General features: G+C 38.3%; 1 protein-coding gene and 2 long non-coding RNA genes across 3 annotated transcripts in view; all 3 read left to right on the forward strand.

Moving 5' to 3' along the window:
• LOC134669309 (ras-specific guanine nucleotide-releasing factor 2-like) overlaps window positions 1–26,015 on the forward strand; it is a 54,230-nt gene that overhangs the window by 19,630 nt on the left and 8,585 nt on the right. Inside the window, exons 9-23 of the mRNA XM_063526815.1 lie at window positions 161–262; window positions 1,164–1,428; window positions 2,036–2,106; window positions 2,644–2,826; window positions 3,145–3,201; window positions 3,303–3,376; window positions 3,647–3,731; window positions 4,324–4,577; window positions 4,618–4,775; window positions 5,185–5,351; window positions 5,575–5,677; window positions 8,372–8,521; window positions 9,707–9,905; window positions 10,517–10,614; window positions 12,690–12,823. Coding sequence (XP_063382885.1) covers window positions 161–262; window positions 1,164–1,428; window positions 2,036–2,106; window positions 2,644–2,826; window positions 3,145–3,201; window positions 3,303–3,376; window positions 3,647–3,731; window positions 4,324–4,577; window positions 4,618–4,775; window positions 5,185–5,351; window positions 5,575–5,677; window positions 8,372–8,521; window positions 9,707–9,905; window positions 10,517–10,614; window positions 12,690–12,823 — 2,100 coding nt within the window. The remainder of the gene's footprint in view (window positions 1–160; window positions 263–1,163; window positions 1,429–2,035; window positions 2,107–2,643; window positions 2,827–3,144; window positions 3,202–3,302; window positions 3,377–3,646; window positions 3,732–4,323; window positions 4,578–4,617; window positions 4,776–5,184; window positions 5,352–5,574; window positions 5,678–8,371; window positions 8,522–9,706; window positions 9,906–10,516; window positions 10,615–12,689; window positions 12,824–26,015) is intronic.
• Window positions 169–2,080, forward strand: LOC134669445 (uncharacterized). The gene is made up of 3 exons (XR_010098903.1): window positions 169–262; window positions 1,164–1,344; window positions 2,036–2,080. It is a non-coding gene; the product is annotated as an uncharacterized LOC134669445 (long non-coding RNA).
• On the forward strand, window positions 17,589–22,677 carry LOC134669200 (uncharacterized). The gene is made up of 4 exons (XR_010098872.1): window positions 17,589–21,024; window positions 21,349–21,466; window positions 22,271–22,381; window positions 22,618–22,677. It is a non-coding gene; the product is annotated as an uncharacterized LOC134669200 (long non-coding RNA).

Genomic DNA, 26,015 nt, shown 5'->3' on the forward strand with positions numbered 1-26,015 from the left:
GCATGATGTTAGGACACCTTATACGGCATGATAACTTTTTGCTAAACATCCTGGAAGTCAGGATTGAAAAGACAAGAGAAGAAGGGAGACCTAGAATCACTTATCTCAGCCAAATAAAAACATCGTCAGTTACAACAAAATTACTTTTGTTCGTTTCCAGATTCTACATCCGTCTGTTCATCCCCAGGAGGCGACCTCTATCAAGGGAAAGACTTCAAGATTCTCGTTGAAGTCAAGGGAGAACAGATCTGTGCACACTTAGGTAAGTATATTAACGTCAGAACTGATAGCATGACATGCCTTCTCACGCGCGGCTCTATACATGTAGCGCGACTTCCAGTATGGTCTCGCGCGCGAGAACGCAACATGCTAGACCGCCAGGTCTGTTGCTTTTGTGTGTTCCAATGCTTTCTTAGGGAGGTATTTCCATTTGTCCAACTTCTTTGTCCAATGTGCATTGCGTCTCACTTTCTCATTAAGCATAATGTGAGACGTAAATACACATTGGACCATCATTTTGGCCAGATGAAATACCAACCTTATATTGATGTTGTGGGCAGTAAATAGTGACGACAGGACACTGAATTCTCGCGCGCGAGAACGCAACATGCTAGACCGCCAGGTCTGTTGCTTTTGTGTGTTCCAATGCTTTCTTAGGGAGGTATTTCCATTTGTCCAACTTCTTTGTCCAATGTGCATTGCGTCTCACTTTCTCATTAAGCATAATGTGAGACGTAAATACACATTGGACCAACATTTTGGCCAGATGGAATACCAACCTTATATTGATGTTGTGGGCAGTAAATAGTGACAGAATGAGAAGTTGATGTTCTGACATTGTAAAAACATTTTTTTCAGTTTTGAAGTAAATGTCTAATTATTATTTTTTAATATGGGAGTCTGAAGGTTACGCAGATCCATCGTTTGAGGAGCTTACATTTAAAGAATTCATAGGATATCTTTAAACATTTTTAATATGTCCGTCATTTGTATATGCATGTCATATATCCCATACCTATCAGTCAGCCGGTCGAGCTCCTACCGAGCGGACGACACACCCGATTAATTTATTTTTATTTATTTATGTTGCACCTTCCAACCGGTGAATGCTTGACTTTAATGTGTTGCCTTTGTTTATCAATATACTGTCAATGTATAAACAGTGGCAGCGACTCTCGAAGAGAAAGCAGCCTGGACCTCCGAACTAGCGCAGTGTATGGAGAGCGCCGCGTTGACAGAGCTGCTTAGAGCTTGCGGTTCGTGTGGTGCCGCCTCCGCCAGTCTGCCTGCCTGCCGATCCGACCGAGCTCTGTTCACTGATGACGTCGACATACGGTTCAGCAGGTATCTAGTCTACCTAGTCCAGTCTGCTCGCCGCCGCTCCGACCGAGCCCTGTTCACTGATGACGTCGACATACGGTTCAGCAGGTATCTAGTCTATCTAGTCCGGTCTGCCCGCCTGGCGCTCCGACCGAGTTCTGTTCACTGATGACGTCGACATACGGTTCAGCAGGTATCTAGTCTATCTAGTCCAGTCTGCCCGCCTGCCGCTCCGACCGAGCTCTGTTCACTGAAGACGTCGACATACGGTTCAGCAGGTATCTAGTCTATCTAGTCCGGTCTGCCCGCCTGGCGCTCCGACCGAGTTCTGTTCACTGATGACGTCGACATACGGTTCAGCAGGTATCTAGTCTATCTAGTCCAGTCTGCCCGCCTGCCGCTCCGACCGAGCTCTGTTCACTGAAGACGTCGACATACGGTTCAGCAGGTATCTAGTCTATCTAGTCCAGTCTGCCCGCCTGCCGCTCCGACCGAGTTCTGTTGACTGATGACGTCGACATACGGTTCAGCAGGTATCTAGTCTTATGAAACCAGCACCACATTTGAAGAGCATGGATTTTTAGGATGATATGTCATCATAGCGGCATATGAAGCGTTGTGTTTGTCATAATTGTGAGGGAACGATAAAGAAAGAGAAAACTCTCATTAATTCTCATTTAATTTTGTTTTGCACAATACAAATGTAATTTTTCAGGACACTGAATTCATGCAAGGTGCCACAGATCAGATCGGCCACCCCGCAACGACTTCTACAGCGGCTTACTGGTGAGAGATACACATTTTATTCCAGCTATGTCTTCCACCATGCAATCTTACGTAGATAATGTCCAACATGTATATTTAGTATGGTAGTCACTTCATCAAACTCACTTTATCATGGTCATTCAGTGTTTTTTTATAATACGTCTGTTGGATTTTATGGTTAAAAATTATAATAGTTTACAATAATTGACAATATTTTGCTGTATTACTCAATATGATACAATAATTAAATTCTAAGTATGGGGCTGTCCATAAATTAGGTCATCGATTTTTGCCCCCCCCCCCCCTCCCTCCCTAAAATCATCCAAAATCATGCTTCGAATGACGCCGTTTCCTCCTACGTCATGCTACCATCATCCGATGTCCAGACCCCTCCAGAATTTGAAATGACGTAATTTACGAATAACCCCTATGTCCAATCCATAGCCATAACTATAAAAACAAACAGTCCATTCAATGATCATTATTTTAAAGTGTTACCACAAGATTCATCTGCCTTACTCTAAAAATACTTGAACGCGGAAACTTTCCTTTTTCCAGATCTCCGCTTCCTCTCCGTGGACTTTCTAAACACGTTTCTACTGACATACCGCGTGTTCACCGACGGCGTGACGGTCCTCGAGGCTCTGAAGCAGGTCTTCTACGAGCAGTCAGCCCAGGAGTTGGAGCTGGCTCCACCGCCTGATGCCACGCGGAAGACCAGCGCGGCCAGCTCTGTATCAGGCAAGTTCCCTCCATTAATGTGCCGGCTTATGATCCCAAATTGAATCTTTCCACAAAGAAATCTCTCCCAAAAATTTACGCAGATACTGTTTCTAAATTAATCTTTCTTGAATTTTTATGAGATTTGTAGTTCCGATAATTTGCCCAACTTATTGTAAACTTTCTGCAGCTGTTACATAATAATTTACATATTCGTAGACCATCTACTTTCTTCTCATATTAAATGTAAAAATGTTGTTTATTATTTGTCTGTCAAATGTTGAAGTGGGTTTGGGTGAAATTCATTCATTCTTTTAAATATAATTTATTTAATTTCAGGTTATGGATCTGAATTCAGTGAAAGAGATTGGCATTGGAAACCTTCGAGGTTAAAAAGTAAGTTTACACTAAGCCTTTTTCCTAATTATATACCACTTTATTCATCCTTATTATGTTCTAATAAAGATAGGAACTAAACGCGTTTAATTTTTACGCAGGCGAGGAAGACGATAAGCTGTCACCATATTTAATGGCGCCATCACGACGGACTTCTTCAATAAGCGTATGCAAGGTAAGTCAATTATTTACACCTGTGTTTTATCACCTTTGAATTTAATTTGGAGTTAGGCAACTAAGAAGAAAAGCACCTGTCAAAAGTGTCAAAGGAAGGTTAAAGGTTGGTTAACCCTGGGGTACTGTTTCGACTATGATGTTTAAAAATTAAATACGCGGGTATATGGTATATAAATAACTTAAATACGCATGCAAATAAGCAAACAGCGTAAGTAAAATGATGTTACTGATTAATGTTCTTATCGGTTTCTAACCATGCTTACAAAAGGAGGAGGAAAAAGAAGAAAAAGACAACAGTCTTTTAACCATCCCAAAGATAATGGCCACGTCTTCTAGCAATGAGACTTTGAAAGGTAACCCTCCTTTTCATTTCTCAATAACCATTTTGTCAACTATTAGTGTTTGGTTGACCGGCCCCTATTTCACCAACGTGACAGGTGCGACAAATCGACAAGTCTCATTGTTGCTGACGTCACAGGCATCCATGGGCTACGGTTATCGCTTACCATCGGGCGGGCCGTATTCCTGTTTATCACCATCATTGTATTATTTAAAAAAAACTTTATTATATCGGCAAAAACAGGTATTTCTCTTGCGATGTTTATGATGATAATGATGACAATTGTCACAAGATTTCAAAGAACTTCGGTAATTCTTGCCAGCAAATGAGTTCTGTGTCGGAATTTCGTGACAATTGTCGTATTTCTTGTGACAATTGTCATTAGCTTCCCAAAATAAGTACTTATTAACTGGCGATATAGTGGAGTTTTTTTAAATTAACATGTTGGTGGCAAACAACCACACCGCCCGTCTGATGGTAAGCGGTTACCGTAGCCTAACCTGTACCGTAGCCTGTGACGTCAGTAACAGTGATGTCGACAATTGTCGGACCTGTCACGTTGGTGAAATAGGGGCCTGGTACACTAAACAAATATATATTTAAAGGTACGACCCCCACATCCCCTGGCGGCATAAGCTCAGTGACCCTAGTGGGGACCCCAAAGAAGTCCAGCCCCGAACCCCCGGACCCCAAGGCCCGGAAGTCCCCGACCAAGGACAATGACGCGGCCGCAGCCATCATGAAAGATGAGAGTATTGAGCTGGTGGAACAGAGCGATGAAGATATCAAGTATAAGGAGGAGGAACAGGAGAAGAATAAGAAAGAGGAGAAGTTTAAAATATCGCAGAGGTTTTCAGAGGTAAGTTTATGTAAGAAAAACATATTTATATTAGATATAGCGGATAGACTCCAAGGACATTAATACGGTAGCAGCCATCATGAAAGATGAGAGCATAGAGCTGGTGGAACAGAGCGATGAGGATATTAAGAACAAGGAGGAGAAACATGAGAAAATAAGAAAGGGGAGAAGTTTAAGACATGCCAGAGATTTTCGGAGGTAAGTATCTTTTAGGAAGGTCCGACGGTGGAACAATAATTTGACAAAGATCGCATTAAATACATCAATCACATGATATTTGAAGGTAATGGTTCTGAGAATAGACTAATAGGTACCCAGAGCTCAAAGTGGTGTTTGATCGTTTCCGAGATAAATGCCTTGAGAAAGAAAATAAAGAAATTAAGATTTCATTCTTAATTCTGATACTATTTGAAAGAAGAATCTTTGCTGACCCTTTTTAACACGAGCATCATAGGCTTGCTTACCTTAGTACCTTAGTAAGTATGCTTTACTACATTAGCGCTTTACTTAACAATAGGGAATCGGTGCGACGTAGTATTAAAAAATATTAAATGAGCCTACTCATCACATGAAACAGTCATATCCAAATCCCTTATTCGTTTCTCAGCGAGTCCGAACAATGTCGCAAAGTCCACGGCGCCTGCTGCCAGCAACGACGTCGGCGTCAGAGGCGCGGCGCCGCTCCGAGGGTGCTCGGGAGGCTGCTGCTGCCGCCGCTGAAGAGAGCCGTCGGGCGTCGGATACAGGACGCTACACACCAAGGCGCTCAGTCAGGTATGCCATTGAATCCATTTCAAGCCCCAACTGAAGTTATAGCAGCAAGTTTCAGCAGAGTCATATTATTAACCGCTTTTTATGATAGTTCAATAAAGGTGATGCCGAGAGTCAATTATTGGTATTATGCTCTTTTTCTCTCCACTTTTCAACTTAAATTTTTTTGACCCGCTTATTGTGTATGAACCAAAAATCTCACCTAATGTCTCGATTTCTTTGGCAGCGAACGTCGCTTCACCAATTCGTCCATCAACAGCGAGAGGCGGCGCTACTGGGGTGGCTCGGAGCCACGCTCCTCTGTCACTTCGCAGGTGTCCCAAGTACAGGTATTTTTTTCTGATGCATAATATTACGCTCTAAATACATTTATTGCCAGCGCGAACTACACTCTACGTTCGAAGCTGCTAACGTATTTTTCAGCTTCGTAGCGGAAAGCGCCAATGGTACAGGTGGCCCACCATATCTTATTGTTTTCTACACCTTTCCAGAATTATCGCCGTGAAACGAGTCAATCCAAGGCAGGAGTGGTCATTACGTCGTTCCGCCAGTCTCACAGGAGGTACGACTAACCTATTAATGTTTCTACCATTATCATCATCTCTCTTATTCATAACTTTATCGATTTACTAATTATTGTTCAGCACAAATTGAGAGCTTATTCAAATCTCAATGTTGTGGCATGTAACTTTTCTAAAATTGAACAATCACAATTTTTAAATAACTTGCACACAATTACGGGTCGGATCGTGACGTCAGTCGCGCGATAAAATTGCTTAGAAATAAAAAATCTGAATAATTCAATTGGTATTCGTTTAACAGCTTTGGAAAAGACCCGTTGTGGTGAGTGGTTGAGAGGTAACTCGTAGACTGCAGGCTTTTAGAGCGGCCGTAGAGGACGACTTTGAAATTACGCTTCTTTAGAATTTTTAGAATTTTGCCCTTTTTAAGATTTTTATGTATGGTCCTCGATTGATGTAGTAGACAGGGCACACCGAACTACACTTTGAACAGAACTCACCACACGTTTTACTTTTGACTTCGAATCTGCTTATGTACTCAACCGCTATCACGTCGACAGCAATTCAGTCTACATTAGCTTCCATCTTCTTGTTCTTTATCAAACTTGTGTTAACTTTTCCTACATGGTCCTCAGTCACAACTGTCACAAGCCTCACGCCATCAAAATCAGAAAACAGGAACTAACACAATTCGGATATTTGTATGTAAAAATATTTATGAAATTCGTAGAAAATTGGCACGATTTAATCATATCCTTTTCATTGATGTAAACGCCTGAACGATTGATATCTTTGAGGTTTTTGCGTCATGATTGATTAAAAATTATCTATTTAAGAAACCGTCCATGTATTGTGATTTGTGATTCATTATATCTCCTTTAAATAAATTCTTGACTAAATCAATATATGCATGAACTTAAATCGTTTTTAATTTTACATTTTCTATCTATTTGTCTTTTTCTCTATGCATGTAGTAGTTAGTTCATTATTTATAGCGTTACGTAATTTATTCTAATCTTTATTTTGCTTTCTATCTTTTCACCTCTAACAATATCCGTTCAGTTTCAAACTTAAAAGTTTTTTCTAAACATTCTAGTAAATTCTGTGTCCTTATGATCACCTAATAAATTCTACGTCAGGCTTTAACAAACTAAAATGGCTATCTAGGAAACTACGCACAAATATAAAAAAAAAATTTGACGTCATTACTATTTTACTCCTATAACCCAAATAATTTTGTGCTCATCAACGCATCATGATGCTCAGCGAGATGTCTTCTTTGGCGAACTATTTTAACCAAAAATGAAATCATCATCATCATATCAGCCAGATGACGTCCACTGCTGGACCTAGGCCTCCCCTAAAGAGTGCCACAATGACCGGTCTTGCGCCACCCGCATCCAGCGGACTCCCGGAAAAACGAAATAAAACAGCTTAATTCTGAACTATTTAATAAAAACTTTTAATAACAGCTTCAAATTCAAATGAAATAAAATATAAAATGTATAATTGGGTTTCGTTATTTCACTGGTCAGAGTGGTCAGTGTGTCAAAGAACAAAGTATTTTAAGTTTTTGAGCCGGTGTATTTGGCGTATATTTTCGGATATACTCAAAGGATATTGCTCAGGTAAGTGTAGCCATTTGAGACTGATGCCAACTCCCTATTTGAGCATAGTAGAAAACCATAAACACCCGAAGGTTAACCTTTTTATCGGAATGTTCCTAGGTAACCTACAGCCCGCACTTTTAACCATTATCTGTTATTAAGGGATCTAGCCAGTTGACAACCGTTTATAGAAAACGCCAAACGAAACTTAAATTACCTGATCTTTGTGTCAACGGCATGATTTTCTTCACGGGAAAGGCCTTGCCGCGTGTGGTCAGTATGAAATGTAACTTGTAAAATTTTCGGAAATAAACTAAGAATTTGTTGTATTGTGTGTGAAATGCTCACGTCTATTTTCCTTTTCTTTTTCCGTTGTCGATTGGCGTTAGTCAATATACGGTCATCTTGGCTAGGGGTTGTGCACAAATCACGCGAGGTGTTTTCGGCTACTTTTTGCCCCCCCCCTCCCCCTTGGTGATATTTGGTGAGGTTTTTGGCAACCCCCCCTCCCCCACACAACCTCACGTGTATTTTTTTGAAATTTTTTCAGTCGACCTAATTTTAAGATGTTTAGTATTGCATGTAGAAAATCTTGTTTATTTTTCTATTTTCTTTAAATAGACTCGCTATTTTGAAGTTGACAGTGAAGATTTATGTTTAACGAGACCGAGAAAAAGTATCTATATACTCATGTGGTAGGTTTTACTTAGTTTCGTTCACTGTAGAAAAATACACGTGAGGGTTCGTTATACCCCCCTCCCCCAACGTGATCTATCGTGATTTTTTCGTGACCTCCCCTCCCCCTATCGAACCTCGCGTGATTTGTGCACAAGCCCCTAGTCTCTCAGATCCCGTGTATCTTCTCTTTCTCTCTAATGGAGTTTTCAATATGTAGGAGCAGTACGTCAACGGCAGCGGTTGCGTTTGCCGTGGCCACGTCGGCTTCGTCGAACCCTCGGTCGCCGCCAACTACGTCGCCGCCGCAGACTAGACGGGACTCGGTTATATCTACCGCTGCTACTATGCGAGTGTTGAATGTGCTGAGGTGAGCACTTTAGAGTTACTTACTTACTTACTCCGTTGGCTCAGCCCCAAAAATGAGACTTGGCCTCCGACACAAGACAGCGCTACTTTAGACTTTTTTTTAAAGCTTTAGAGTTAGATCAAGAAAATTTTGCAACGATTTTGATAGAGTTATTTTAAATGTCAAACTTCTATGAAATTAGGACGTATATAAATAACACTTGCACTGCGTATATATGCTATCAAAATAGTTGCAGACTTATCTTGGTCTAACTCTAGCAGAATTTTAGGATAGGTTAACAAAATAAGATAAAAAAACCGGGCAAGTGCGAGTCGGACTCGCGCACGAAGGGTTCCGTACTATAATGCAAAAAAAAAAAACAAAAAAAAGCAAAAAAAAACGGTCACCCATCGAACCCACTCCCGACGTTGCTTAACTTTGGTCAAAAATCACGTTTGTTGTACATATGGGAGCTCCATTTAAATCTTTATTTTATTCTGTTTTTAGTATTTGTTGTTATAGCGGCAACATAAATACATCATCTGTGAAAATTTCAACTGTCTAGCTATCACGGTTCGTGAGATACAGCCTGGTGACAGACGGACGGACGGACGGACGGACGGACATCGAAGTCTTAGTAATAGGGTCCCGTTTTACCCTTTGGGTACGGAACCCTAAAAAGGATAGAGAGAAAACATAAGTAGTTTCATGGTCATTGGACACCGTCGTCAAAATTATTTGGAGCCGGAATTAAGAGGAACTAAAAAGAAATAGCTTAGCATTTTGTGCAAAGATTGAAATTAACAATTTGATACAACCCATACAGGTTGCATATCAATATGTGTCAATAGTATCACACATCAAATTGTTGTCAGACGCGAAAACTCAAAGGAATTTATTAAATATAGATGGCCAAGCAGATCTTGTCAGTAGAAAAATGCGGCAAATTTGAAAAATATAGGCGCGAAGGGATATCGTCTCATAGAAAAGTTGAATTTCGTGCCTTTTTCTACTGACAAGATTTGCTTGACCATCTATAGTTTGCCTGTCCTCTTTGTTATAGAACGAGAACTTAATGTCAATTGTTTCGTTTCTGAACATACATAGGTATAAATAAAGATCTGAAGTACATGTTCGTCGTAAATAAGGACTATATTCGAACAACACATTCACATTAACCTATTTATCTTGTCTTATCACGATCAGGCACTGGATCTCCAAGCACTCCTCCGACTTCTGGTCAGACGAGCGTCTTCGCGGCCTCACCATGGACTTCCTGAAGGAGATCGAGGCCAGTCCAGGACTGTTGCCAGCCGAACACAAGGCGGCTGCTCAGCTGCTGAGGCTGTTGGAACGGTCACCTGACAGGGCAGTGGATTTGAAGGCTCTGTTTGCTCCGCCTCCAGTAAGTACCATTACTACTGTGGTGAACTAGACTAGCGAGATAAGAGAAACAAGCTAGTTCCACATTAATTATATATTGTCAAATAACGGCACACAAGAGTCACAAACACAAAGGAAAGAAGTAAGAGTACAAAGCACAGCACATTACAGTTGAAGAGAAAGTCAGAGTAAGCACAGAAGATAGAAAAAGCACATAAAGAAAGCATACATAAAAAGCAAATATAGCAATATATATAGCAATAGGTTATCTTTATTACCATTGTCATTATGTTTAATATCATCAGTGTCTTCATTATTTAAATCATCATTACTATTATCATCACTATCATCGCCGTCATTGTCATCAATATCTTTATCTTTATCTTCATATTTATTATTATACATATTGTATTTTATATATAGATAACGTGACAAAATTCGTAAGCGATTTTCAGTTCACCTTCGGTAAAAGCATCATCTACGACATCATTATCATATTAATCATTGGCATGCTCATTACCGTGATCGGTTTTACGATTATTTTCGCTGTCATTATTATAGATATTATTGTCAACCTCTGCATTCTCATAGTATTTTTTGTCATTGTAATTATTTTACTCTTTATTTTGGCAGGTACCGACTAAAGAAAGCGTGGAGACTCTGTCAGCACTGGAGATAGCTGAGCAAATGACGTATTTGGACTACCAAATCTTTAGCTCCATTCACAGCGAGTAAGGAGAATTAAATTTATATAACACTCTAAAGTGTAAATTCTCGCGTTTTGTACAAATATATGTAGACTGGTTCTTCTGTGGCCACAGCTAGTCTAGCAGAAACGTCTGAAAATTTGTAAAATAATGAAATTTAATCGAGTTGGACCCGTAAATTTCATTAAATATAATTTAATTTATATTTTAATGTTACCTGTCTCCGTTTCTATATTAGCGTCAATCTTTGAAAATTTTTATCAGCAGTTGATCCAAAGTTAAAAACTAGGATTGCATAAATATTCCATACATACTCGTACACATGTCACCGACCCTTTAACCCAGCGGTCGGCAACCTTTTAGCAGCCGAGGGCCAAATAGTAGTTACTGATGTTGACGCGGGCCGCACTTTGTTAATATTTATGACTTTATCAGATATTTTATTTTTTATTTTTTTTTTTAACTAATAAATTATAATTTTCACTACAATATTAACATAAAACTACTAACTAATCTAGCTTACTGACTAACTTATACTAAAACTAAACTAAACCACGAATTAAATATAAAAAACCTCACCAAAGTCTCCTGCCTCTGGAATGGTGCCAAGGATGCTGGCGGCGTTGCCCCTTTGCACCGCCAGACTTAAACGCTGGGCAAAGAAGGAGCCTGCTCTGTGGTCGCCCGAGACACCTATTAGCCGGACCGACACTTCTTTTATGAATTTTTTTGTGTCAGTCGACCATGGGCCCGGCGTTTCCATTGCAAGCGTCGCAAACTCGTACTCGTTCATTAGGAAAGCGTATTTGCGGCGCTTGAGAGTCTGGGCCTGGTCCGCGGCGGTCCCGGGCTTCCGAGCAGACCCTTCGACGTGGGACGGGGCCAGTGTATCGACGCAGGTAGCGTCCCACGCCAAAGGACGGCCAAGGCTCCAAGGGACCAGAGTGCAGCCATCCGGTCTCTTGCCGTCGGTGGCAGAGAGGCCTGACGGCTCCAAAGTCGCGGGTAAGGAAGCGGTGCTAAGAGCGCGGTGGATCAGGTCATTCAGAGTGCCATGCCGGTAAAGTCGCCCTGCACTCATTTGGCAGTACAGACCGTGCCGCCCCAACGCATCCACCGGTTGGGCGCACCGCCTATACGCGTGTGGCTCGCATACCTTTAAGCCCAGGCGGAGGCAAACAGCGATTCGCAAGGCTGATGGCTCTAGGGTTGAGCCAAGGTTTCGCGACGGAAGTGCGTGCAGCCAATGCCCAGATTCTTTTTCTGAAACGGCCAGTAACCTCGCCCGTTCGTGGTCGTTGTCGCAGCTCTGGAAAAGGCATTGGTGGTGCATTTTTATGGTAATGGTGTCCCAAGCTGCTTGGCTGGATTTCTCCTCTGGTACCCGTTCGACAGGGTGGTCTGCCCGCCAAACCGATTCAGCGTCCCCCAGGCACGACACCGACACATTAGCGGTTGAAGGGATACGTAATATACCGCCAATGAGGGTGAGCGAGCCATAGGCAGACGATAAAAAGGCCGGCAGAGCTAGACTGCCCGTCAAACGGATACCAAGACCACCATATTTTATCGGAAGGGTAGCTTGAATCCAACTGGAGGGTGTGAATGTAACATTAAGAATTTTCAGATATTGTAGTTTTTCAATATTATAAAATAGCTAGAGAAGCTCGCGGGCCGCAAAGGAGAGGTTTGCGGGTCGCATGCGGGTGCGGGTTGCCGACCGCCGACCGCCGACCTATTAGTCCTGTCTCTTGAAAAAACCTCAAATTTGCAGAAAACTAAGGTTTCATGTGGCCTATGCTATACAGTATGTAAATTAAAGAAAAAAATTTACTCAAGCCCGTTAATGAATGAGTCACACTGAGCAATTTTTACTATAGCACCAACCCCGAAATCGCGAAAAAAAAATTACTCCCCCATAGAAAATTTCAATGTTAGACCAGCAAAATGTATGAAACAACCAAATTTTTCTTTTCACAATTTCGGTGTTGGCGCCATAGTAAAAGTTGCTCAGTGTGACCTACACATTAACGGTTTTGAGTGAATGTTTTTCGTTAGTTTACATACTGTATAAGGAAGATTTTTTTGTAATCCCTCAGAGAATTCCTGGGGCAAGCGTGGACGAAGGCCGACAAGGCCGAGCGAGCGCCACACATCCTGCTGATGACGTCACACTTCAATCACATCTCCAACCTCGTCATCTCGGAAATCCTCAAGAAATATACTTTAGCAGGTGCGCATTTCCAAAGTGAAACCTAATACATCTTTATGTGAAACTTCTTCGATTTTTATTTAAATTAAACGTGAAGTTGGAAGCCCGAATTCTACGCAGGGCCTGGAGCACAGAAGGTCCGTGCACATCGTGCAGTACCGTCTTTACCATCAGGGCACACGGGGCCCGTTCCTCAGGGGGCCCCGAAGGACAGACAGTAACAGTATATTTAATTACCCATAATAAATAGAAGATCATAGTAGAAAAATGTTATGTGTGTGTGTGTCCCCACACATAAGAAATTGAGGCCCCTTTGGAAAGTAAAAAAGCTGTCACCCTCCACCCCTCTTAACCTATATAAATAAATATATAAATACATATTTCCCTAATTACACTAATAATTGGCCACGTGATCGTCTAGTCTAGTAGTTAGGACCCCTCTGAAGTGAACCGAGATACCCTAGATTCTTTAATGAGTAACCGCTATATTTTGGACTCCAATATCATTTTACTTTACCTAGATTGTAAGAAGATAATTATGGTACTGAAGATATGTTTTATTATGATATTAAAGAATAATCTGAAGGGTATTTTAATTGAATCTCAGACACAGTATATTGAACAAATTTCAAGGCAAGATATTATTGTTATTGTTAAGTATTCGAATGGTATGAATATAATATGAATTTAAAAATGTTTTTGGTAAAATCCTGCTACGCCTATTAAGCTCCCGGGGTACTATAGAGGCAGCACTCCTGAGGTAAGCTCATTTACTCCCTAGCATTTTAAGGATAATTATATTTAACTATCATCTTCTAAACGACGTGTGATTTACTCACACATACTGCCTCCATATTTCGATGCAGGTCTGGGAGCTCTTAGTCCGATAACAATATCAATCGGATCACCTACCCTACCTCTAGCCAGACGGGCTTTGACCAGCACTCCGGAACCTATGCGCACCTAGATGACGATGGAAAGAAGTGCCAAAGTATCCATCAGTCATCAAAATTACTTATCTTTTTTATATTCAAAAGCTAGGGATACTAATCCCTTTAGTCTCATTCCCCAGAACTGATAATATAGTCAGAATTCCTAGTTCTCTAGATGTATAAACAAAGTACCGAGTTTATTTGCTAATTATTATGTTTATTGAAACTGAAATATCAAGATGAGCATTATTTCACTCAACTTTTCCCATTGAACTACTCTTGTCTTGCCAAAGGGGTCCCTAAAACAGAACTAATCTTCGATCCGTCCATCTCAGACCAGCCTGTACTCCTAAACCCAGCTTGATATTTAAGTATTGATCATGAAAACCTGATTGAACCACTCAGTACCTCGTCCCCACACCAGTAAACCAGAAATATAAAATAGAAATGTTATAAAACCGTTAATGATCCCCATATAAATTAGAAAATAGGAAGATTTAGACAGTAGAACCTTCACCTTTTAAACACACATATTTTAGGATAAAGAAACCATATTTTTAAACCCTTAAAGATAAATATATTATTATTATATCAACCATATCAATTTTATAAACTAGAACTAAAAGAACCCTAAAAAAACAACAAATGAGTGTGTGATTCTACCCTAACTCTAACCACTGTCCCTAATCTAGTATAACCAAAGCACAGTTCATTCTTACCATTGACCTGGTACTTTGGAATATACGCAAGTGTAGTCCCTACGAGAAGCTGTAATCATTCAGCGAGCGATTCTGAGAATTTCAACCTATAGGCTCGAGTTATTGCCCCCCCCCCCGAGGCATTTGGTACAAAGACCGGGAGGCAACTCGGGTAGGACGACCCTATTGTGTCTAAGAATGGTATAAATAAATATATTTAATATACGAGGTCCCCGAATACTGTAGGTTTCAAATGGGCCCGGATTACTCCAGATGATTCACACGTGAAATCTCCCATTTTACTAGCTACAGCTGGACATCGGTAGACCAAGGAGGGAGAGATATTTGGCTTTCTATGTAGGTAAAAAGATAAGCCCCAAGACAACCCTCATCTTGGTAAATAGGAAAAACCTCCTTCCATCCATCGTTTGTCACCGTTAGGATAACAGATGAAAGGCTAGACAAACTGTCTGTCTAGACACTGATTTGGTTTCGAAATATATAAAAATAGTCTAGGAGTTTTCAGGTACAATTTTGAAACAATTAACCTTAATTATTCAATAATAATGTCATATAATAGACATTATATTTATAACAAATAACTAAACTGAATCTAATTGATTACTATGTCAAGAAGGCCCAAAATGATAGTGAAATACTCAGTACAGATGCATTAAATTCCAACGTTACGAAGTATTGACCCCGCACTGTCCGAACAATAACACATCTTCTAACTCTAGCCTTCCGAAAACATTCGTCCTCGAAAGCCAGCGATAGACAACATCACCAGAGTATTCACTAGACCCTAAACCTTCATTACAAAACTCCTATTAAAAATTAATAGCAAAGTGAAAACACTCCGCTCGACAATACCCAAGCTTAAACATTATGGAAACATAAAATTGTCTCCACAACGCCAAACAAAGATACGAATTCCAAATATTAACTCTATGAGACAAAGACATAGTCTTTTCCTCGATAAAGCCAAACACTTAGAAAAATGAACAGAGTTTTTCCACTCACCAGTAATTTTGACGCACTTTATGAAAACCAAAGTCAGGTGTCGGTCCGGATGCTGAAGATAAACTAAACTCGCGACCTCTCCTCTCAGCCCTTTTATATGATTTTTCCCTATCTTGGACACGCTAATACGGACATAGCACCTGTGTCGCACCTGCTTAACCCCGACATTTTCTCCAAGAATTATGTCCGAGTTACAAGCACACCTGCGCTGCATCTGCGTAAAATACCTAACCCCGACATCTCTTCCAAGAATCATGTCCGAGCTATAGGCACACCTGCGCTCCTTCGTAAGTCGGACTCCCTAACGGCGACATCTGATTCTTAGAATTATACCTATTCGTCAATGATTTACCTATAAATCCAGATTATAATTTTCAGATGTAATCCTTACGCCTTTTTACTTAAGACTTAATTTTGTTTGATAAAATACCTCGGACTCGCTCATTGTCGGGCATTTGATACTTCAGATCTAATGGTCTAAAACGACACGTTTATTCGTGTAGTCCTTGTATCTCACACTTAAGGTTTATTTTTGATTGACTATGATTTCATCATACCCCAGAGCCATCTATGTAATTTCTCACGCAACTACTTGAACATTAATAATGGTTCGATGAGCAATACGTAGCTTGTTATGATCTTAATTCCCCCCGCGGCCCAGAGATGGCGTTGTTTTCAGATGTTTTACTTTGATATTTATAATTATTGAAGTATGAATAAAAACTAATTCAATTTCATAATAAAGGCTTTTTACTACTTAAATGTTTTATATTTATAGATAGGGCTTACGGCTAGTTACATCCACCCCCAATAGATTTCAGTTTTTATAATGGATCACAAGAATGAGCTATGGAAACTTAAATCTATTTCTAGACTTGTCGATGCTTTCCCTCCCCAATTAATCGTGTAGTGTGTATTCCATTACTAAATGACTGTTAGTGACTCAGCTCTGAAATAAGTTCATCAGAATCCTGTCAATGAGCAATGATAGCCTTTTCCCCAGTCTCCCCGCTCCACCAGCAATACCAAATTGTGGGTTTGGCAGGCTACTAGTTAACCCGTTCTTGCTAGCTCAACCCGGTCGCCTCGAGTATTGCTCTTGCCTCTACACGAATGGGACCGTACAGTTCCGTAGAATAGCATCTGCTGAGACAACAAAAACCCCCTCGCAAAACGAAGAGACCTTTAATTTTTATAAGTACGAAGCTTTCAAATTCCATTGCCAAAATTCAAACCAAATTTCATTGCTTTATCACCCTCAGCCACGTTTTCTTGGCGCGTGTCTCATACTTGAATAAAATATACCGACCTTAAGTTTATTTGGGTGTGTACATTTTTTTTTTATGGAAACAAACTTAAAATTGACACAAGTAAGTACCTCAATATGGTACGGTAGAGATTGTTTGAACCAAAAATAATTTAATTAAGTCAAATAAAACAAAATATTTACTAATTATTATGCCTCATATTGAAGACAACAACATATAATCGTATTTAATTAATCTCTTGTAAGAGCCTCGTCCGTTCTGGACGCTCCCAGCCCATAAAATATGTCGAGTGTCAGATATATCTCATCCAAAATGAGTGTGTGGTTTTTGAAATAGTTCGCATACCTTGTCGAGTAATAGCTACAAAAAAATACCCCTTTAAACGGGTAGAATCCAATGGATTTTAACCTACTGATAATAATTTTGTAGCTAGTTGTGTATCCCATACCCTCCCCTGTTTGTTCCCCTGCAAATACCGACAAATCCAGTCTGATTACGCTCTAGCCTTTGTCTATCTGCATCAATCCATTCTTTCTAAAAAATATTCATTCATCCACTGAGTATCCGTCATCTTATATACATCCCTCACATACAATCCTCTTAAACTCATAACCATAATCACTCAATTCACCATTCATCCTTCCTCTACCGCTCTTTCACTCGATTAATACAGACAGCCAACGCCCCGATTAGTAATCAAAATGAAAAAAAATAAAATAGAAACTTATATTTAAAATTACATATTCATATGAATATGAAAAAAAAAACTCGCTCAACCTATCCTAACCCAAGACTAGCCCTTTATTTTTAGTTTTATATGCTTCTAAAAAAATCTGCTTTCATTCTTTCATTTGATTCCTTTTTTTTTTTATAATACTCCAAAGTACTTTAATTAAGTAGGTATTAAAATCAATTAACATGTACAAATAGAACTGCACTCATATTTCATGATGACTTTTTGTAATTTACTTTACCGACTTTCACTCATTAATGTCGTGCAAAACGCAATTTCGACAACGTACTATGCAATAAACAAACGCAGAAATATACAGACTACTAACAATCAATCATCAATGGTTCATAAATTTAAAATCATAAATATTGACTCTACTTGTACGTTGCCTCTATACGAGTAGCCTAATGAAAAGCCAAAATATTTCAAACCATGCTTACAGAGAAAAAGAAAACTATATGCCATTTATAATTTGGATGATGATGATGATGATGAATCATAAATATTAGCAACCTACCATATATGCTGCTAAATTTACTCAAATAACGATTTGTTTTATAATGCATTTTTCCCTAAAGGTCATTGACATGTCACATTGACATTGCTCTCAATGTACACATAAATATGCACACACAACTTTACAATTTTAATGTTAAAAAAAATAAAAATCAAGTATTCATTCATGTTTAAGAGGGTTTTGAAATAGCCAAATAGTGGGCTGGACATACTATTAGAACACTCTGGCATCCTAGAGGGCATAAAAAGATGGTCCGATGGCTAGAAGGACTTAGTTGATAATGAGAAGATTGGGGGAGGCCTTTGCCCAAAGGCACACAGAAGCGGTTACCGTAGAATGTAGATTAAGGAAAACTGTAGATACAGTATATAAAAAAAATGAACTCTGAAATAAGACTATAAATAAATAAAATAAGAGGGTTTTGAAAACTACAACAGTTTTTACACAAAACATACCCTCAGTTACTCGCCTGATTTTGAGTACCCCTTAGGAGAATACAACAAAACCTTAAGAGTTTGAAAAGTATAAAGTTTTGATTGTTTATTAGCAAAGAAAATAAAAAAAATATTACAATACTTTTGAAGTCACACGTCTACATATGTCTTCTTGGTCGGCATCTCCATCTCTAAAACTGTGTCTTGAAATTCTATGCAGTCCTTATCAGGGCGTTTTTCAACAGAAAATCCAGGGATTGTAGTTACTTGATCATACTAGCTGCTAGGAGACCGGCTACAAGATCCTACTTGCCTCCATCTTGTCCACATCTTGTCAAAATTATCCAGTTGTCAGCAAGCAATTCGAATGTGACTAAAGTAGTCAAAACTTTCTGAAGTGTCACAACACACACACACACACACTGTAACACACCCACTTGAACTTACTTAATTTGAATGTAGTTATTTCAGGTTCTCACTTCACTTAATTACAATTATAAGAATCAGAATCAGATATTATTTATTTGCATTGGTACAGTATGGGGATGTTACAATATGGTGTTACAGATCATGTACCTAGCTAAGATCTCTATTTACACTTTAAAATGTGTAATGTGTTTGACACATCAACTTATTTAAAAGAAATTCGAACCGTAATACTATTTTAGACGTCTAGGTACACTAAATAGTTAAATACCTATGTGTTCCTAATATAATTACATTTATTTAATTACCCTTGTATTTATTTTTACAGCTGTTCTTAGTTATAAAATAAGGGTTAGGTAGGTAATATACTTTTAGACCAAAGCAGACAAATAAGAAAATAAAAGAATACATACTGAGTTTCCTGAAGTTCCATGAGAAATTGTCCTGTATCACCTGCACCTAGAAGATCCTTTGTCTTCGTTCTTGACCCGTGCAATCAATCACCATTTGATTTCAAAAATACTTGCAAAGAGGACGAGTTCTTTGAATGTTTTATAAACTTCCATTATAGTTATACAGCGTTGTGTCAGCGATTATCCAAAGTACACCTTGCTTTCTTCTTCTCCGCCTATATCTCAAGCCTTTATTGAAGCAACCACACATCATTCGTCGTGTTTACTGTCGCACAGGGAAACCGTGATTCAAGTCAAGTACATGCCGAAACGCAGGTTGATGGATTCCAGTCCGATAAGGTTTCTTCTTCCTATATTCTTGAATATCTCCAGATTGCGTGGTCCAGCAGTTGCTTGAACGCGTTAGCCAGCTGTAGCACGTCTTTGTTGTTATTTTCAGCAATGCCACAGATTTCCAAGTAGTTGTAATCACTTGCTCAAGTTTCATCACTTTGAAAGTCAAATAAAATCACAAAACTCACTAAATCTAGTAAATCTTGTCACTCGCGCACAGCAATGATCATAAATTATACTCATTTTAACGTAATTTCAATTAAATAACATTACACTTTCTCACAAAACAATAATTTATCCGTAAAAACGCGCTCTGTTTATTTAGCAAGTTAAATAAAACACTGACTGAGCCACAGAATAAGTAATCGTATGAACTGTCAAAATTGAAGCTATAGGCAGTCAAACACGTTTGTCAGCAGAAAAGGTGCGAAATTCAAACTTTCTATGGGGCGACAACTCATCGCGCCTACATTTTCCAAAGCCGCAAGAAATCGACAGTGTAGACTCGCCTTTTTGCATAGATAATATATTTTTCTAAAGGTGCGCGTGCGTCCGTGAGTATAAAGTGAAATCAAAAACACGCTTTAATATCCCTGGCAACATGGTGCGTGTGCGCTTGGAAGTATAATGCGACAAAATCAAAAACACGCTTTAATATTCCCGGCAACATACAAAACACAACTCACGCAATTTGGTCGGGTATTGTTTGTTTGTAAGTAAGTTTCCAATAGATGGCGCAAGTAATTAAATTTGAAAAAGGAAATACTTTATTATTCAAGTACATAATTTGTACGTCATTATCAATTTGATGATAAAAACATATAAATACAATGAGAACAATTTAATTATCAATTTAATAGCTTCAAATCACAAGTTATTCTAGACTGAATCGGAACGCTGCTTAAGTGATTTGTCTATGGCAACTCCCGCGACTGTCAAGCTGTCAACCTGATAAAGTTGTATTTTTTTTCTTTTAACGACGTTCATTCTCTTCATAATTATTGTTTGTGATGTTATATATTATTCAAAGTTACCTCAGTTACCGGTGTAATACTATTCAAATACCAATACATCCAGGAAACGTTGAGAACCAAACTCTGTTTACGATGTGACGTTGTTTCGTGGATGATTCAGACAACAAAATTACCCAGACGGACCAAATTTGAAATATAAAGCAAAGATTGCCTCTGAGAGCGCTCTTATGGGTTTAATAATATTGCAACATTGCAGATTCTGTAGAAAACAAATGATGTGGGAATTCAGAAACATTACATGGCCAATGCTCCCCCTAGAAACTTGTACTTTTTTCGTCAAACGATGGGTGAACCTAGTGCTTTTAACTACGATCCAGTGTACAAACTGTCTAGTACAAGGATGTGTAAATGAGTCTAGCTGTTGATAATGTGCATGAAATGACTTAAATGTGGAAACTTCCTCAAAACAAGGTAAGGTTTTTACTTGTTCCTTTATTTAACAGTTAAAAGGTTGTTAAACTTGCCAGAATATCAGGTAACTGAAAATAATTGATTTTAAATTGACCTATGTTATAATGCTTACGCCTAATGTGTTGTGTCGCCTTATTTTTATTCTTTGTTCAGCAACAAACACATTTCTTTTTTTTGAAAACTGAAAGGGACCAAAATTTCTATTGTATGTAAGAATTACATGTTGTTTTTGTTATACATATGTTGTCTACCCAATGTAGTAATAGTGTTTCACTACACTTTTTCTATTGTAATAAGATTTACAAGCTATGTTTGGTTTTTCAGCAAACTGACAACTCTAAAAAAGTGAATGCTGGTATGCGCAAATCATCACGAAAAGGAATTGAAATTACACTTTGGAGACTCCTTTGCTATTTTTGATGAAACCAAACAACTGTAAAATGTAAGTATGACATTTCTGCTATTAGACATCTACTCTCTGGTTCAGTCTTACTGTATTGGGAATTTAATAAATATTGTTATTCTAAATTTCTCCTTGGAAAAGACTCTATTTTTTAGAGATGCACCGGATATCCGGTTACTATCCGGTATCCGGCCTATCCGGCCATTATTTTACTATCCGGCCGGATACCGGATAGTGACCTTCTATCCGGCCGGATACCGGATAGTAACATTGCTTGATTTCGGAGTAAACAAATTCGATTTAAGTAACAGACACGGTCATAATCGTACTTGTTTATTATTTTAAAACAATTTAATCATTCCTTTGACTTGCATGCGCACTCATTTCAAACCTAGAAATGAGTCCGCGCGAAGGTTTACTAGGAAACAGGTCAAACCTGCAGAATGCGCACTTGAAAAACCGAAATGTAGGTGTAGTTCCGCCGGCCGAATATCCGGCGGCCGGATACCGGATATTCGACCAGTGTCCAGGCCGGATATCCGGTATCCGGTATCCGGCCAAACAACTATCCGTTGCATCTCTACTATTTTTCATGAACTACAAGTTTCCTGAATTTGGAAGTGCAATATATCATAGAAACCATAATTATTTGATAAAGACAGCTAAAAATAAATAGGACTTCTAGTGTGTTAAAGAAAATTTGTTACTAAATATGTATTTTCTTTTGAAAAGGATTCCGCAGTTGTTCGGTAAATTATGCAAAATATGAGGGTCCAAACCTAGTTCTGTCATAATTATTCTTTTTACTGCAATAAATCTTACAGTATATGTTTTAATTTCCAGCAAACAAAAATGGTTGCCGGTAGCCGCCAGTGAAACTTTAAGTAGAGCGGTGCAAATTCCCAATGTTTATTACATTCATGGGGCTCTTGCAAGTCTTTCGTCAATCTCCAAGTAAGTAGTATAACACTCATGCTACTAGAAAGCAACTGTAAACATACATATGTACCTTGAAAAACAAACTTAGGAAAATTTTCATTGCTCTCAAAAATAAGTTAATTGATTTTTTTCTTATCTTGACTATGAAGACCCTACCTGTAGTAAATAGTAAACACTTTTAATGATACTTATAAATAGGTTTTCTTAAATAAACCCTACTTTAACTAACTTTTTCACATATCCAATTCCAGTGTTCCGAGAACTGGCATCGCTCTGCAGTAACAATTTACCTACCTACAACCTACATCTACAGACTGTCTCCAGTGTCATGACAGGTATTTATTTCTTTACTTAAATAAAAAACTCATTATAAACTAAAAATCTCATGACTTGTGACAGACACAAATATTTCAAAAGCCTGAGCGGAGAGTTCCCGTTGGAAGAGTGGAGAGATGAACCCCCTCTTTAGCTTTGCATATCCTATTCTAATTATTTTAACTTAAGTAAACTTAATCTAGCTTATTTAAGACCTAGCTTATGGAAATATGTCCCGTAAGACAAAGATTCTCAAACTTTTTTGGATTTAGGAAGACTTCAGTACTGCCTACTTTTACATTATAAATCCAAATACTTCCATTGGATATGTTTAAGTATATTTTTATTTTGTATCGAAAATAATAACGCACCCCCGCGAATGGATGTTTTTAAGAAACATTTTGATATATTGCCCGACTGAAACTGACTCTAAGGAGAAGAAAATCTAAAGCTACTAATTGTACTCTATTCTCTGAATTTTCTAATACTTGTCTATTTTATTTCAGACGACCATGGGCCTGGCCACTACAGATATTTTGAAGACTCCTGTTTAATGGCGGTATTTCAAGAATTTTGCTGAAACAATGGCTGCTCGACAGACAGAAAAAATGATCCCTGCGTTATTCTTATCTATGTGTAGGTACTATATATATATATAGCTTAAACCAACTGTATACTAATTCGACTACAATCAAGAGCAGTACTATAATTCTAAGTCACCTAAGATAATATTATGTATCCATACTACTAATGATTTTGTATGCGCGCTGCTTAGCGTGTTAAATATCTTAATCGATTTTCATGAAATTATTTGAGCAGCTGTGATAATGTCTAAGAGGCTTGGCTCTAGTTGATATTAGCAATAACTATAAACAGTAAACTACATATTTCAGCTCCATACTTGATAAATGTTGTGACTTAGGGTTCCATATCGAAGAGTATGTAGATAAATATTTATACACACACCTACCTACACTTCTTATCCTACAGTAGTGTATGAGAGTCTGTTACTGTTATCATAAACTATCTTAACTACTAACTATACATAGTACATATATGTCAGATCAATCTGGTCAGCCCCTGACTTGAAATGATGAGATGATGATGTACTCAACAAAATGAATTTATTTAATTTATTTAATGAACCAATGATCTGTTACCTACTAGCCTACTACTATGGTATGAAAGGCAAGCATTTATGAAATACTATGCTGATGTATACCTAGTGAAAGTGAAAATCAATGCACCTAACGATAAGAAACTTTTGGAACATGTTTTGTGAATGTTCACCCCCGTTTAATTCCATCCTAACTGTTGTAAACTAAGCACTAGCTATCAAATGTAGTGTCACATTTGCGTTGCTACTTATAAGAAAGTTGGGCTTCACCCCCATTCCTTTAGACCACTGTAATTTTGAAGTGTTTTATTCCCCACCGCTCATCATCAGTCTATTGCACTTCCTACTTGTGGCTAATGCAATAAGTTTCACCCCCTCATTATTTAAACTAAAATACTCTTACATGATATGACTTAGGTATAAGCTATCCTGTCTTATCTTATCTTAAATGTTAACCTACGAGTAAATTTCCTATTTATGCTTAAAATAAGTCAATTCTTATTCAACTAATGTATGTTTTTTTTTTATTTCTCAGATACATGATACACTAGCAGTTAGAAAATGAAGAATGTTCCTAAATGTCCCTGACCATGACTGAATGTTGAAAGAAAATGAAAGAAAGGCACCTCCTAGAAAGCAGTATCTCTAAGGACACTACCCTCAACCAAGACTGAAACTGAAGAAATGTATTTAAGGCCTTAATTATTAAATAATGAAGTAAATTTTTGTCTTTTTAGTTAAAAGTAAGGGAAATATTTTTCTTAAGAGTCCAAAACATAGCGTACACACTCCAATTTCACTTGCAACAAAATGTAGCCCGAAAGGCTACTTTTACTTTCTATTATATAATTTAGTAACCTTGGTATCCAAAATGTATCCTAAGAAAGGTATACTTTAGATCCCATGGTCACTGCACCAAAATGTACCCTATGGCACATTTTACATACTGGTCACGGCATTCAAAATGTCACCCTCCACCCCTCTTAACCTATATAAATAAATATATAAATACATATTTCCCTAATTACACTAATAATTGGCCACGTGATCGTCTAGTCTAGTAGTTAGGACCCCTCTGAAGTGAACCGAGATACCCTAGATTCTTTAATGAGTAACCGCTATATTTTGGACTCCAATATCATTTTACTTTACCTAGATTGTAAGAAGATAATTATGGTACTGAAGATATGTTTTATTATGATATTAAAGAATAATCTGAAGGGTATTTTAATTGAATCTCAGACACAGTATATTGAACAAATTTCAAGGCAAGATATTATTGTTATTGTTAAGTATTCGAATGGTATGAATATAATATGAATTTAAAAATGTTTTTGGTAAAATCCTGCTACGCCTATTAAGCTCCCGGGGTACTATAGAGGCAGCACTCCTGAGGTAAGCTCATTTACTCCCTAGCATTTTAAGGATAATTATATTTAACTATCATCTTCTAAACGACGTGTGATTTACTCACACATACTGCCTCCATATTTCGATGCAGGTCTGGGAGCTCTTAGTCCGATAACAATATCAATCGGATCACCTACCCTACCTCTAGCCAGACGGGCTTTGACCAGCACTCCGGAACCTATGCGCACCTAGATGACGATGGAAAGAAGTGCCAAAGTATCCATCAGTCATCAAAATTACTTATCTTTTTTATATTCAAAAGCTAGGGATACTAATCCCTTTAGTCTCATTCCCCAGAACTGATAATATAGTCAGAATTCCTAGTTCTCTAGATGTATAAACAAAGTACCGAGTTTATTTGCTAATTATTATGTTTATTGAAACTGAAATATCAAGATGAGCATTATTTCACTCAACTTTTCCCATTGAACTACTCTTGTCTTGCCAAAGGGGTCCCTAAAACAGAACTAATCTTCGATCCGTCCATCTCAGACCAGCCTGTACTCCTAAACCCAGCTTGATATTTAAGTATTGATCATGAAAACCTGATTGAACCACTCAGTACCTCGTCCCCACACCAGTAAACCAGAAATATAAAATAGAAATGTTATAAAACCGTTAATGATCCCCATATAAATTAGAAAATAGGAAGATTTAGACAGTAGAACCTTCACCTTTTAAACACACATATTTTAGGATAAAGAAACCATATTTTTAAACCCTTAAAGATAAATATATTATTATTATATCAACCATATCAATTTTATAAACTAGAACTAAAAGAACCCTAAAAAAACAACAAATGAG

Source organism: Cydia fagiglandana, chromosome 12 (genome assembly GCF_963556715.1).
Source record: "Cydia fagiglandana chromosome 12, ilCydFagi1.1, whole genome shotgun sequence".
NCBI classification, from domain to species: domain Eukaryota; kingdom Metazoa; phylum Arthropoda; class Insecta; order Lepidoptera; family Tortricidae; genus Cydia; species Cydia fagiglandana.